Here is a 16,261-nt window from a genome sequence, read left to right as displayed (position 1 = left end):
TCCCTAGGGCATCGTATTACTATTTCTTGCACAAGTTTGAGGCGTTAACTTGTAGCTTTGGCACGAACAAGCGGATGATGACATTTTGTTTGGCGGACTCGCCACTCTAACATAATCCTCCACGCTTGGGGGCTGGCTGCCCCTCTGCAGGCAGGAAAAGCAACAGCGCCTCCCGCCCGCCTGGCGGAGAGCGCGGAGAGGCTGGGCACCCGGCTCGCCGGACCCCGCCCGCCCTCCCGGCACCTCCCCAGGCCCCGCCCGCCCTCCCGGCGCCTCCCCAGGCCCCTCCTCCTCGCCCAGGATGCACCTGGTTGAAAACAAAATCCCACGTGACTGCCTCTGCTCTCAGGCCATCATGGCGTCTCCCAGTGGGAAGGGAGCCCGGGCGCCGGAGGCTCCTGGCTGCGGGCCCCGGCCGCTGGCCCGGGACTTGGTGGACTCCGTGGACGACGCGGAGGGGCTGTACGTGGCGGTCGAGCGGTGTCCGCTGTGCAACACCACCCGCCGGCGGCTGACTTGCGCCAAGTGCGTTCAGAACGGCGATTTCGTCTACTTCGACGGCCGCGACCGGGAGAGGTACGGCAGCCGCCGCGGCTCTATTGTTTCTTCCCCGGGTGTCTCCTACCGCTCGGCGAATGGAGGTTAGAGCCTGGGGCCCGGGTCCGGGGCCCGGAGCCTCGCGAGAGGAGGGAAATATGGGGAGGGTAGCAGCTTTTCGCCGACGCTTTGCTCCCAGGGGTCGGGGGTGGGGACCAGAAGAGGGAGGGTCGCGGTTTCCCCATTAACCCACCCGAGAAGACTCTGACCCCACGGTGTTCCTGGGTACTAAAGGTAAGGGATAGATGGTGACTCTGGATAAGTCTTCCCCTATTACTGTCATAGAGTTGGATTCTCAGCACTTTGCTGCACTTCCATTCAAAAGCTTGGTTTAACCTTTATCTTCGAAAGCACGTTCATTCTCTAGAGGAGAGACCAGGAGAGAATCAAATAACTCGTTAAGAAGGATTCGGGCCGTGCTACCCTCTGTCACAGCTGGACCTTGTTATGAGACATGCTTATTCTTATGTGTGAACTAGAACTAGCTAGTTGCTCCCTTTCCCCCTCTCTGCCTCTGAAGATTATTTTGGATACTAAAGCATTTGGTGATGTGTTTTGGCTTTATTTAAAAATCCAGACTGGGAGGCGCAAACCCTTAGTTAAGAGAATTGAATTTAGGAGCATGTTTTGGCCTTGTTTTGAAATCTAAACACAGCTACTAGTTCCTAGTTAAGATAATTGAAAAATTAGTGTGATTAACTGCAGGGTCTCAACTTTCGTTTTAGTGATTTAGTGTCATTGACAGTAAGGTAACTTTTTGAGAGCGAAAGTTCAGGTATTCATTTACAACAACCCAATATGTTTTTATATCCAACTTACTGTTGAGGAAACTGCACAGTAAGTGCCATGCCTTGGTCACACAGATAATAAGCGTAGGGACCAGAATTAAAATCCAGACAGCCTGAGTATATCATATATTATGCACTTAACCACAGGATTCTCTCTATATTTGGAAACGTTTTGAGTTCCTATTATTTCACTGATCATAAATGGAGTTTCTCTTTTGAGTTTTGTATGATATCTTTTTAGTTCATTACTGTGTCTCATTGATGTGCTTGATGGCTTTAGAAATTGCTGGTGTAGGGGCGCCTGGGTGGCTCAGTCGTTAAGTGTCTGCCTTCGGCTCAGGGCGTGATCCAGGCGTTCTGGGATCGAGCCCCACATCAGGCTCCTCCGCTGGGAGCCTGCTTCTTCCTCTCCCACTCCCCCTGCTTGTGTTCCCTCTCTCGCTGGCTGTCTCTGTCAAATAAATAAATAAAATCTTAAAAAAAAAAAAAAAAGAAAAGAAATTGCTGGTGTAATAAGTGATAGCTTTAAAAATTAAACTAGTTGTTTTATTATAAGACTACTAGTCATGAGACGGCAATGTCTAACTGATGGAGTTTATCAGGGGTTCAGTTCGGGCGCCTCTTCTCTGTCTCTACTTTTTCCCAGATTCATTCCCATGATTTAAATAATGTCTGTGTGTTAAAGACTGCCTGTTAGACTTGTATCTCCAACCCAGACCTCTCTGAGATCCAGTAAGCAGCTGCCTACTCAACATCTGTTTCTAAATTTGTAATAAGTGTCTCCATTTTAATATGGTAGACTGAATTCATGATTTTTCATAAATCTTTTTCTCCCATGCTCATCCCAACCCAGTACACGGTAACCTCATTCTTCTTTGATACAGGTCAAGAAAAACCTGCCTGGCCTTCCTTGACTCTTCTTTTAACGCCACCATATCTAATTCCATCAAGAAATCCTATTTGCTCTTTAAAACCTATCTAAATCTGACCCTTTCACACTTTCCTGGTCTGATCCACCAGAGGATTATTGCTTCTTGAGTCTCTGCTTCCACCCTTGCTCCCTTATAGTGTAATTTCCATCTTGCAGCTGAAGTAACACCACTCCTCCATTCTTCAGATCTTCAATCTTGCAAGGGTTTCCTGTTTTACCCAAAGTAAAAAAGGTGAAATCCTTAACAGAAGTTCCATGGTGTCTGTTCCCTTCTGATCTGTATCTTCCCTTACCTACTCTACACCACCCTGGCTTCCTTGCCAGTCTTCAAACATACGAAGAACACTCCTGCCTCAGGGCCAATGCAGTCTTACTCAGACTGCCAGGAACTCTTTTCTCCCAGAAATCTTCAGGGCTGCTTCCTTTGTTTCCTTTAGGCCTCTGTTCATACGTTAGAGAAGGTCTCTCTAACCATTTAATTAAAATAGTAACCTTCTTCCCCGCCTCACCTGCTTTGCTGTCTTCCCTAGCACTGTTTTATGGTTTGCATATCAGTTTGTCTCACTGCCCCCCCCCAGTGGTTTAAGCTCTATGAAGACAAAACTTTATCAGTTTTGTACTCTGCTGCATCTTCACATTTTAGAGGCTTAATAAAGATTTATCGAATGACTGAATGACACTATCCCTTTTTCCTAAACTTAGTCTGATCCTAAACCATTTCATGATTATCTATCATAATCTATTTGTTACTAAAGCCAGTGGAGTTACTCTAGACTTCCCCTTTTTTCTTATTCCATGTCTCCAAGTCATTGGCAAGGCTAATTTGATTTGCTCCAGAATAGATCTTAAATTGGTTTATTTCTAGTCCAGACAGCCATCATTTCTGTCCCGACTACTTTTTGGTTTCATTTCGTTTACCCATATGACTCCTCCGTACAGCAGCTACAGTAGAAATATAAATCAGATAATGTTACTGTTTTGTCTAAACTTCTCAGTGGCTTTCCACTGCATTTAGAATAAAATTCAAGCTCCTTACTGTGGCATATAAAGCTCCATTTGGTTTGTCTACTGCTTATCTTCTGACTTTGGCTTTAAGTCGGGATTCATGCTGCATTGAATTGAATCCACACCCCATCACTTGCTATGTGATTCTGAACAAGTTTCTTAATCTCTCCTATGCGTGTTTATATCCTTTTGAAAATGGGGAGGGGGAATCTAACTTCATAGGTTTGGTAGTGATGACATAAGAGTGTGCATTAAAGTGCTTAGCATGATGTATGTATTAAGCACTCAGAAAATAAACTCCTGCCATGTTCTTCATACTTCTCCATAGTCAGGAACCTTCCATCAAATCCTCAAACATATGAAACTTTTCCACCACTGGGCCTTTTCCTTGCTGTTCCTTGTGCCTGAACACTTTTCCTCCTGATTGCCACTCTGTCTTTCAAGTCGCGACTTAAATGTCACTTTCGCAGTGATGCCTTCCCTGACCTTCGCTCAGGTGTTTTCCCACTTCCGTCTCCCCTCTGCCATGCCATCATTTTCTGTTGCAATACTCAGTTCTTGCATGGTGCAGAGCATGATGCGTAGTGTTATTGATTCAAGGAAGATGTCTGCAGCCAGAATGTAGCTCCACGGAGGCATGAATTCTGATTCTGTTCCGCTGCATCACCGGTAGCACATGGTGGGCATATTGCTGAAAGAATGGCAAAGGTAATACCACTTTAAAAACTGAGATTGAAATTCTTTGCTAAATCTGAACATTAAAGTAATCCATGTAATCATGGATTTCTTTTTCTGACCAAGCAGAAAAATGAAGAGTAAATACCAGAACCGTTCAAAATTTTTAGAGATAAAAAAGAAACTTTAGAGTTCAGGGATGACAGGACTGCCACAGTGATCTGCCCCGCCTGCTTCACTTCGTTCTCCATCTTTCCCTTTTCCCAACTGTGCATTCCTTAATAAGTGGAATGTTTTGTTTTGTTTTCCTTTGTTCCTTTGTTCCCCAGAACAGTGCCCAATATCTAGTAGGATGTAAGAACCTCTTAAGACCCAGGACCACTGTCCTAATAGTCAAATCACTTTTAATGAGCTCTCAGCGGGTACAGCTATCTGCATTAATATCCTGGCAAGTTACAGAGGAGAAAGGTCTCACTGTCAAGGAATTACACTTAATACTAATAAGCCTTAAATTGTGCAGGTCGTAGCTTGATTTTGAGATCTTCTACTGTCTTCAGAATTTATGAAAAATTTTGTATTCTCTGCTTTGCTGCCTCCAGTCTCTTTTTCCTTGTACTTTATGAAAAGCCCCTCACTAACTGCGGGAAAACACTTGGAAATAAAATATGGACACTTACAGCACGGTTTAAAAACCCTTGTTTAACCTCTGGTTTCTTTTCGGTAAATTAGCCAAATTAGCTGTGCCTACATGGATCTTGAATGTGATAATGTATATAAAAGTTCTTGTAAATTTATTTTTTCAGACTTCATTAATAGATTAGCTGCATGTAAAGGTTTTAATAGTTTAGCAGTTCACAGAAAATTAGGTATCAGAGAACAGTCTACCTCACAACAATTAGTTCCTTTGACTCCTAAGAAAGGGACATGGGTCTTCGTATAATTTTGTGGACTAAATGAATTTGGCAGATTGATTGATTGAAAAAGTTGTTGTTGTTGTTGTTGTTGTTCAGTGGGAAGGTTTATAATCTTGGTATCCTCACCAACACTGTCCTGTCCTCATCTCCCACCTTGGCCCCATTCCTAAAACAATGCCAACTTTTTTCTCTGATTTTCATCTGCCTTTTTGTACTTTTCTAAGAGATGGAGAGAAATGATATTAAGCAGTGCTCTCAACACAGTTTTATTTGGATTTTTGGTTAACATTCTAAAATTACAGGGCTTTTTACAGAAACATAATTTTCTGGATTTACATTTACTTGACACCAAAAATAATACCGTTACCCAATAGATAACTGACAAGTTAAGCTGATCTTTCCACTCAAGACTGGAAAGAAATTGGTTGCCAGTTTATGATAGGTGTAGGATTGAGATGGGGAACATCATCTGAGGATAACCAGAGACTATAGCATCCAGAAAATCTGCCTGCTGGTTTACGAACCAGGTATTTTAACTTGTGGATCAGAAAAGAAAGATGTTTATAAGCATATGAATATTGCTTTTATAAGTAGGTGTTCAGGAATGATGCAGCATTATCTTCACTGATGAGTTTTAAGGATACATGGTACAGTTTTACCGGGAAACAAATACAGGTGCTAAATAAATTGAGTGGTGGGATACAGGACAAGCAGAAAATTTTAGATGTTACTGAAGATTTCAAGGGGAAGACACACTTAACATCCAAAAAATTATTCTTATTTTTAAAAAAAGATTTATTTATTTTAGAGAGCGTGTGCACAGAGGGGAGAGGCAGAGGGAGGGGGGAAGAGAATCTCAGGCAGACTCCCCACTGAGTACAGAGCCAGACCCCAGGCTGGATCTCACCACCTTGAAATCAGGACCTGAGCTGAAATCAAGAGCCGGACACTTAACCAACTGAGCCACCCAGACCCCCCTCCCCTGCAAAATTATTCTTTAGATATTTCTTCTCCCTCCAGAACTTTTTGGTTGTCAGTCACTGTAGCGTATAAGAATCCACTGTTTTGAGAATTCAGTTCCAAACCCACATTTGAACACCCTACTCAGCAGAACGAAAGTTCTACAGGTGGCTATATTCCCCATCTTTAGACAAGAGTTCATCAGCCTTTCTTCTGTTTGCGTCTTTCAGGAAGGAACTCAACTCCCATCCCATGCAGCTTAATAATTGTATTTATACCAACATATGCGCGTCTGTTAAGAAAATACAGCTTCTGTTTTCAGTCAGTATCAGTGGCTACTCTTATCACTATGCCTTTTAGAATTTATAAAAGGCTTTCACATTTATTATCTCATTTGTTCCTTACTACAAACCCATGAGTTATTAACCTATTTTTAACAGGAGGAAATTCAGAGTATTTGTATCTTATTTACTCCTGGGCTATGCTAATTCTTAAACTCACTTCCAGGTCTGAACTATATTTTTATATATGTAGTTCAATTTCATACATTCGTAAGATTAAGTGCAAAAATCACTCATTGCAATGAAGAAAAAAGGGAAACTAGCGTATATTATCTGCAAAGTTGCCTGTACTTTATGTTTGCATTTATCTTATTTAATCCCTGTAACCAAGTAGCATAAGCCTTATTCCCGTTTTACAAGTGAGGAAACTGAACAGTGCTTTTTTTCTATTTTCTTTTAATGACTTAATCTTCATTCCTGCCAGTAGAGTATATTTTTACCATATTTTCTCATATTATAAATATTCTAACAGAAGATAAAAGAACCATCTGATACGGATCATGTTTTTTTTTTTTCAAATTGTATTTGTCCGTAAACATCATACCCTTGTATGCCTAAAGAATTTAAGGAAGGAAAATTTGATGACTAAGAATTCTTACCATGTTAATATCTTAAGTAATATTTAGTTCTGTAACCATCTCTACTTATATAAGAGAGAGCTCTGTGCTCTCACTTTTGCCTGGGAAGCCCCACTGCCTTATTTCTAGAGCCAGAGTTATCATTAATTCTTCTAACAAACCTGTGCCCAAATCAGAGGTGGGGAATCTTCACCACCACCGACCTAAAAACTCTTAGTGCTCATTACTCCTTTTGGATTTAAGGAACCCAAGGGCTATAATCTGTCTCAGGAGACCTAAGAACGTAGATACTTTTAGGGGATTATGTATATATTTTTATGGTATATATGATCCACTGAGGAGAAGCATGAGAAATTTTGATTGATTTATATCTTTTTTTGATTGTGAATGTACATATCATTATTGTAGAAAACTTCTAAAATACAGAAATACCTAAAGAAGAAAAATTTTACCCATATTCTCACAGCTCTGTTAATAATTTGTTATATTTCTTTCCAGCCTTGTTGCTCTGCATATATATGTGTGTGTGTGTGTGTGTGTGTGTGTGTGTGTGTAGATTTTTTCATTTGGAATCATACCATGTGTATATAACGTGTTGCACCTTTTTTAACCCAACATCTCATAAACACATGCTCATGTCTTCAAAAATATGCCCTGCATGGCAATATAGTATCATTTGGTAAATTGTTCTGTTGAACATTAAAGTTGTTTCCAATTTTTGCTATTATGACCGATTTCAAGAGGGGTGCCTTCATATATAAATCATCCTCCTCATCTCTGGTCTATTTCTTTGAACTGCAATAACTGGTTCAAAGGGTTTAATATTTTTAAGGCTCTCAACTCCACATTTGAAAGATTATTTTGAGTTTTTTTTGCCTCTCTTAAAATTCATTAGTGTTTCTCTCTTAGACTTTTCTGTTGCCATATTCTTAGGCACACAGTAAACTTACATTCCTAGGATGAGGGCAAGGACTGGGCAGGCAGATGGAGGGATTAGAGTTACTTTAGGGAAGGACATGCTTAGGACATAGTAAGTACTCAAGCTGTGGGTGTTATGAGGTTGTTAATTATCACCTAGAATTAATAGAATTAATAATATGGGTCCCTGATTGAGTACACACCCCGGTGCTGTTTTTCTGGTGGTATGGAGCAGATTTGTATGAATAGTCCAACCTGTGGATAGATCTACTCTGTTACCTGTGATTGTGGCCCTGGAACGGTGTGGAGAGACCGGGCTCACGCTCCTCACTGATGCTTCAGCAGCACACCCCTAGCCCTGTTAGCCTACCTGCTGCGTTGAAATGCTTTCGTGCAGGACAGATTAGCTCTTTGCCTTGTGAAACAGCAGAATTCCCTCTCCCTGTCATGCCTGCCTTCCCTTTGCCGGCTCTAACCCATCCCCAAGGCAGCCCAGACAGGCATGACCCCTGAGCCGGGCTGTGTGCAGTGCTGGTGCCACCCCAGCAGTGTGGGACCACAGGCCCCTATTCTCATCAGTCTCCACTGCAGGGGGAGTGTTTAAAAGTTAGTTTAAGGGAGTACTTTTTTTTTAATTTTAAGATTTTATTTATTTGACAGCACAAGCAGGAGGAGTGGCAGACAGAGGGAGAGGGAGAAGCAGGCTCCCTGCTGAGCAGGGAGCCTGATGTGGGACGTGATCCCAGGACCCTGAGACCATGACCTGTGCCAAAAGCAGATGCTTAACTGACTGAGCCACGCCAGGCGCTCTCAAGGGAGTACTTTTTTAATGGGGAAAAAAAATCATAGTTGCAAAGTAAGGGAGAATTTAGGAGACAAAGTCCATTTAAGGAAGTATTTATTTTAGGGGGAAAAATGGAGGATTTTGGTAAATATAAGGCATTTTTAAATTGGGAGAGAAAATATAGTGTTGTAAAAACCCCAATGCCTGGTACAGGTTCACTGTCAGAGTCCTTTCAGAAAAAACACAAAACTGAGCCATTCAACAACAACAAAAGAATTGCTAAATGTATCCACATAAAAGTTTGGAAAGTTCTGTAGAGCAGAAACACCCGTTAGTCAGAAAGTAAAGTGAGAAAAAATAATTTCAAGATGTTGGAAAGAAAAATGGCTAATTCCCTAATAATCCTTTAAAAAGCTATAGAAAAATGAACAAAAGACATAGGGGAACAACAAAAGAAAAATAAGTAGCCAATAAGGTAGGAAAAGGCGTTCAGCATTTCTAATAGTGAAATAAAGAAAAGCAAATAGATAATGATCTTCGGGAGGAAGACGTTGGGAGGCCGACCAGTAGCAAAGACTAAAAAGAAGTGTGCAGTGTGGAGAGAGTGAGCTAAAACAGGCTCTGCTACTCACTGTTGATGGGGTTGTGAATTATATGAAATGATTCTGAGGAAATTTAAAGATAACTGCCAGAATTTTGCATGTAAATACTTGACCCAGCAGTTTATTTTATTTATAGACATTTCTGAGAAACCTAAAAGCTTTGAAAGATCTGTGCGCTAGGATATACACTTACAACACTACTGATAATAGTGAGAGTTTGGCAGTGATGCCAGTGTTCATCAGTAGGAGTTCATATAAATAAATTACAGGATGTCCGTTTACTGACATTCTGTGTATTTGTTAAAGAATGAAATTAGTTTGTATGTTCTGACATGGAAAAAGACACAAGATATTTTATGTGATAAACCCCACTTTTGAAAGATAGTACATAAAATATTCCTTTCCTCTCTGCTTTTTTTTGGGGGGGTAAAATATCCTTAAATCTAGTTTGGGGGCATATGGGTGGCTTGGTCGGTTAAGCATCTGCTTCCCGCTCAGGTCATGGTCTCAGGGTCCTGGGATCTAAGCCCGAGGCAGGCTCCCTGCTCAGCGGGGAGTCTGCTTCTCCCTCTCCCTCTGCCCCTCTGCTCATGTTCTCTCTCTCAAATGAATAAATGCAATCTTTAAAGAAAATCTAGTTTGCATAGATGGCTGCATTAATCTTTCTGTTCCTTGGACCATACTGAGAAAGCACAGAACTGTGGAATGAATCTATCTTTCCATGAGCAGTGGGACGGTGAATGCAGAGAGTGGATGAGTGTGCAGACGAGCAGTTGAAACGCTGACCCAGCCACATTCCTTGATCTCATCTGCTGTTTAGCTTTCTTAACACCACCTATTTTTAATTTTCTTCCTGAAGAATAACATGACTCATGAAGTGTTTGGTACAGTAGGAATCGTTATCTTTTATTATTCCTGCTGGCAACCGTGTATTTACGTTTTAAGTATGTTTGTTTTTAATGAAGCCCAAAAGAACCAGCTCAGTAAAAGCTGGACAGGGTTGTTTGTCATCACAATTTGTTTTAGTGCAAAGTGACATTTCTAAAACAGATCTGAAAGGAGAGCTTTTATAGCCTCTAAGAGCAAGATTTTTATCCTCCACGTCAGTCTTTGTCTGGTTTAATGAGTCTTGTGAGTTTGTCACCTCCTTCAGGTTATCAGAACATGAATCACCATATTGCCTCAGTGAGATAGAAGTAAATGCCGCATTAGTTTCTCGTTGCTGATATGTGGAGATGGAAGCATATAACAATATGTCAAAGAATGCACAGCTGCAGAATGTATAATTACATTTACTAATATTCTGAAAGATGTTTTGTTGTAAGTTGCCTCATAAATTAGTGGATGAATCAGTGAGTTTGTCTAAATTCCACACCGATCTCTGAGTGTTCTACTCTTGCATGTAGTTACCAGCTTACTGGCCATTGCAGTGCGACGTGGTATAACTTTCCGCAGTGTCGTGCATCTGCACTGACCGGTAAGATAGCTGCCAGCCATGTGGGGCTATTGAAGTGTGGTTCGTGCAACTGAGGAACTGAATTTTTTTTTAATTTAATTTTTTTTTAACTTTTATTTATTTGACAGAGCTCAAGCTGGGGGAGTGGCAGGCAGAAGGAGAGGAGAAGCAGGCTCCCGGCTGAGTAGAGAGCCCGACCTGGGATTCGGTCCCAGGACCCCAGGATCATGACCTGAGCCAAAGGCAGATGCTTAACCGACTGAGCCACCCAGGAACTGAATTTTTAATCTAATTTTAATTTAGTCACACAAATATATAGTATCACTTGATTTGCTTTTTTTGTTTGTTTATTTAACATACGTTATACATTTTCAGTGACTGCCTATTAAATGGTAGGGCCATAATTAGAATATTTTGTCCCTCCCATTTTTTTTCTCTTTTTAAAATTGAAGTATAATTAACTTACAATGTTAAATTAATTTCAGGTGTACTGTACAGCATATTGATTCAACATTTCTATATATTAGTGCTCACCATCTGTCACACACACCGTACAGTGTTATTACAATATTATTGGCTATGTTCCCTGTGCTATTCTTTTCATCTCTGTGACTTACTTCATAACTGGAAGTTTGTCCCTCTTAATCCGCTTTATCTATTTTGCTCTCCCCTTTCCCACCTCCCCTCTGGCAACCACCAGTTGTCTGTATTCCAGTATTTTCTTGTTTGTTTTGGTTTTTAGATTCTACATATATGTGAGATCATTTGGTATTTGTCTTTCTCTGACTTATTTTACTTAGCATAATACCTTCTAGGTCTATCCATGTTGTCCCAAATGACAAAGTCCCATTCTTTTTCCTGGGTTATATTCTACCATGTATATTTACCACATCTTCTTTATCCATTCATCTATTGATCCCTTCCATTTTGAAGTAGATATCTTTGGATATGTTTCAAACATGGGGTTTTAGAAATATTTTAGAGAGACTGCTATTAGTCTGAACCATTTTAAGGAAGTGATTTCTAGGGCTGTTACTATTCTGTTAAATTGTTTTCATTTAGGCTAGGGATTTGGGAGACAGCCAAAAACCTAATCTTGGACTCCATACTGTGTTACTACAGCATATGGCATGATCGTGTTTTTTAAATAGCGAGCCACGGTTAGCTTGTTTAAAAGTCAGTTGCATGAGTTAGTCATATAATTTTTTTTTAACCCAGATCCTTAGTAAGCAACAAGCCACATTTTAGGTACTCAGCATATGTGACTGGTAGCTCTCTTAGTAAATAGCACAGATCCAGAAGATCTGAATGTCCCTGTTTGTCACCTTCAGCTGGTTGACATTTCTAGAACACAGTACCCAGTGGCTATAGAATACATATTCCTTCAAGTGCACAGGGAACCTTTCACCAGGGCAGACCAGATGCAAGGCTGTAAGATACTCTCAAATCAAAAGATTGAAATCTCATAGAGTATATTCTGTGACCACGTCAGAAAGTGCAAAACAATTAACAGTACGTTACCTAGAAAAGCCCATATATCTGGAAATTAAGCAATGTATTCTAAATAACTTTGAGGTCAAGGAGGGAATTTGTGGAAAAATAGGAATTCCAAACTAAATGATATGAAAATAACCCTATCAGACATTATCAGACATTTTGGGGTTTAGCTAACACAATACTTGGGGGAAGATTTATAACTTTATATGCTTATATTTAAAAGGGAGTGGCTTAAAATGGATGTGTAAGTTTCCATCTTAAACTGCACAAAGGAAAAAAAAAGGCAGAGTAAACCCCAAATAAGATAACAGGAAGAAAAGAATAAAGGGAGAAGACTGTAGAGAAAATGAATTGCAGTGTGATATCCCTTCCTTCTGATAACTTGTACTAAATAACTTGTTAGCCCATAAGGACTAGCAATAAAATTAGTAAGAAAAAAAAATATTGTACTTTAAAAATTATAAGTAACCGATTTATAGGTGAGAGCAGGATTGAATGAAGCTAAAAAATTAAAATCATGTTTATGTTAGAAGCCTCAACTTCCTTGAATTCAAATGCACTCTAGTGCTCTGATGTGCCTGTTTTGGAGGATAATTTAATCTGAGCGGGGTTGGGGGGGGTGGCTTGTAAACATCTTTTATAAACCCATGAAATAATTTTACTGATTGAGCCAGCCAGCGCCCCTAAACCCATGGAAGAATTTTAAAGCTGAGAATTTGAACTTAGTTTTAAAATGAGCAAATGGCGTGAGCAACCGTGTGCACACCCCTTGAGAAGATGTGTGTTTACTTTCAGGACCGCCACATCTCCAGATGAGTCCGCAGAAATGATGGGCTCTTAGGAATTTAATCTCACTGAATTGAAAAGAATGAACATTTAAATAAAACATTACATTTTTTTCTTCCAGGTTTATAGACAAGAAAGAAAGGTTAAGCCAACTTAAGAGCAAGCAAGAAGAATTTCAAAAAGAGTGAGTTTCCCTCTTGCGTTTCCGTGTGTGGAGGTTCTCTTGCCACCATGTGGTCTGATTCAGGGCTGTGGTGTGCAGCTGTGTGGATTGCTGACTTGCTGAATTTAGGGTACAATCTCAAAGGGCGGAGGAGCAGGGCATCTGGGAGAAGCAAAATAGGAGAGGTTTTCAAGTTCCTAGAAAACACTGGGATCGGACCCAGTGCCTTGGCAGCAGGCACTCAGGGACGAGACCGAGGAGTCACACCCCTCGCCCGGGTAATTGATGTGCAGCAAATGGGTCCAGAACAGGCAGGTAAGTGGTGGTTCCTGTAGGATATCACATCTTCCATATATTTTCCTTCTTCTGGATCAGCCTTTTGCAAAGCGTGGTCTTTTCGTATTATCTACATCAGAATTCATTAGCTGAGGTAACCGTTAAAAATGCGGATTCTTGGAATCCTATCCTCAGATATTCTGAGGTCTGGGGGGAAGGCCTGGGATCTGAGTTATTAACAAGCAACCCTGATGAATCTCACCCTCTGGATTGGAGAATCGTCCTGTAGAATCTTCTGTCCCAAACTGACCTAGTCACTGTTCTTCAGATGCACCCTGGGTCTGTGAAAACATTTATGACCAGATTAAATCTTTTGAGCTGCCCTGCGTTACAGAACGTGCTTCGATTTGTCTAAGTCATTTCTCTAACTTAATCACAGAAACTTCTATCTCTTCCATAGAACAGATTTTTACGAATGCCGGCTTGCGCCATTTCTTTGGGAACAGAGCATCACATTTTAGATTATGAATTCTCTTGTAACTGTTATTATTAATAATTATGATGGATAGAAATTATTGATTATGACTGAGGATAAAGGCTCTGGCTGTTACTGGAAATTGTGAATGTTTACAGAAAGGTCCTGGACAGTATTAAAAGCGCAAAAGGAAGGAAATGAGGAAAAAAATTAGAGAATGGGGAATTTAGAAAACATTTTTTTATTTTTTAAAAGATTTTATTTTTAAATCATCTCTGTACCCAGTATGGGGCTCAAACTCACAACCCAAAGATTAAGAGTTGCGTGCTCCACTGACTGAGCTGGCCGGGGACCCCTGGAGAACATTATTGAGTGCTTGAGTCTCACGTTGGTATTTCCAGACATTTTTAAGAACTTATTTTAAGAAGATACTGATTTTACATTTTTGAGCTTCACAGAATTTATTATTGTCTTTTCTCTGTGCAGAGTGTTAAAAGCTATGGAAGGAAAATGGATAACAGATCAGTTGGTAAGCTGTAAGAAGTATTTAAATAATATTCTTTATACTTGAGGTTACATGCTTTTAAGTTGGTTGTGCTTTAAATTTATTTTAATAATTTTTTTGGCAGCCCTCTATTTGAATATATTTGTAGTGTGGGCCCTCAAATATTTTCTCTAGATGCCAAACACAGAGTACTGGCAGTTAATTATAGAACCATTATAAAGGATAAGAATGAAGTCTGGTGTTGACAGAGAAAAGAACGATGAACTATCTTTTTTGAAAAAATGTACTCATTGTAAACACATGGATTGATGATTAAATGTGAAAAGTAAACTCATAAAAATATTTTTAAAAAATAAGGGAAGGTATTTATAAATGTAACCTACAGATGAGCAGACCTTTATAAGCCATAAAGGAAAACATTTTCACAGACCACGTGATAGTTTAAAAGTTCTGTATGTTGAAGACTCTGAGCAAAATGAACATAACTGGGGGGGAAGTGAGTACAGCATATGAAAATATGGAGTTTGATTGATAACACTTTTATTCAGTGTTGATGGGAGTGTACATTGATGTATTTGGTTGGAGGATAAGTTGGTGTTTTGTTGGGGTGTTTTGTTTTGTTCTTTTAATTGCACATGTGGTATATTGGGCAGTTTTCCTCCCAAGATGCAGAGATTTATGGGCAAAGAAGCTGATTGACGAGAGCATGGGTAGTGATCTGTGAATATCTTAAGTGCTCACCAAACAGGATGACATACATAATTGATACTGTGTAGCTTTTCAAAAGAATGCTCGGCCCGTATGTGTTGATACGGACTGATACCCAACAGTTTTTAATGACAGAGCAAACAAAAAGTAGGCTAGAGTGAGGTATGTTTTCATTTGCGTATGTGTTTTAAATATCAATATACTCTAAAAACTCTGAAAAGAAACATATTAAAGTTTAATTGAGATTACATCCCTGATGAATGGGAAGGAGTCAGGCTAATGATCACTTTATTTTTTCTCTTCTGTGATGTTTTTCTGTGATTTTTTTTCACAATAAGCATTATTCATAATTTTAAAATAATACTTGAAGAATGTGTGTGATATAAGTGAATTATTATGCTCTGTTATAGAAACAAGACACATTGTATGGGAAAAGACCACTAAAGGCGATTTATGAAGAATCCTATTGCCACTTTTCTAAATTCCCTGTACTGTTTTCTAGTTTTTCTATAAAAAATTTCAGTCTTGCTTCTTGAAGACTAATACCCTTTAAAAGTGAAGATGTCTCATGACTGATTCATCTTTGAATCAGTCCATCGGTCCCCACGAGTCTGTTTTCAGGTGTCCCTCCATCAGGGAGGTTAGCACTTGGCCGGCTGGAGCGTCTCTGCTCTGCGTCTTGGACCATCAGACTGCTTAGGCTGGTGTTAAACACCATAAATATCTGAATGCTGTTTTAAGCTTTTAATTATCCACATTTATAGGGGCATTATAGAATGGGTAATCATACTTTTAACTGACTACCAGGTTGCATTTTTACTGATCTTTTATTCGTCTTGGTGGAGAAAACCTTCTGTTTTTATTGAAGTTTTTATTATTTTGCAAGTAATTATTGCATATCGTATTAGTGAGATAATACAGTGATGTTAATGGTCTCCTCAGTAAATAACATGAAGAGTTTAGAGCAGTGCAACAGTAGAACTTTCTGTGGTGACACAGATGTTCTATGTCTGTACTCACCAATATGGTAGCCATTAGCCTCATGTAGTGTTGAACACTTGGCACGTGGGTAGTGTTGAGTAGGAACAGAACTTTATGTAATTTCACATGACTTTTAAATAGCCACATGTGATCACTGCTGTATATTGGACAGGGCAGGTCAAGAGAAGAATAATTTTCACCATTTTTCTCTGTCCTTATTAACACATGAAAGAACTATGTGAATTTATTTCTCTGTCTTAATTTCCTACCAGCTTCTGTGCTAAACCAGAATAACACTTTCTTCTTTTTTGTAATCTACCA

General features: G+C 39.8%; 1 protein-coding gene across 1 annotated transcript in view; it reads left to right on the top strand.

The window, feature by feature from the left end:
• The first annotated feature begins 319 nt into the window (after nt 1-319).
• Nucleotides 320-16,261, top strand: part of ATG14 (autophagy related 14) — a 36,465-nt gene continuing 20,523 nt past the window's right edge. The window contains exons 1-3 of the mRNA XM_026480332.4: nt 320-576; nt 12,954-13,016; nt 14,233-14,275. Of these exons, the coding sequence (XP_026336117.1) occupies nt 356-576; nt 12,954-13,016; nt 14,233-14,275 (327 nt within the window). The 5' untranslated portion in view covers nt 320-355. The remainder of the gene's footprint in view (nt 577-12,953; nt 13,017-14,232; nt 14,276-16,261) is intronic.

This window comes from Ursus arctos, unplaced genomic scaffold (genome assembly GCF_023065955.2).
Source record: "Ursus arctos isolate Adak ecotype North America unplaced genomic scaffold, UrsArc2.0 scaffold_25, whole genome shotgun sequence".
In the NCBI taxonomy this organism is placed as follows: Eukaryota; Metazoa; Chordata; class Mammalia; order Carnivora; family Ursidae; genus Ursus; species Ursus arctos.
This window is presented reverse-complemented; position numbering and strand designations above follow the sequence as displayed.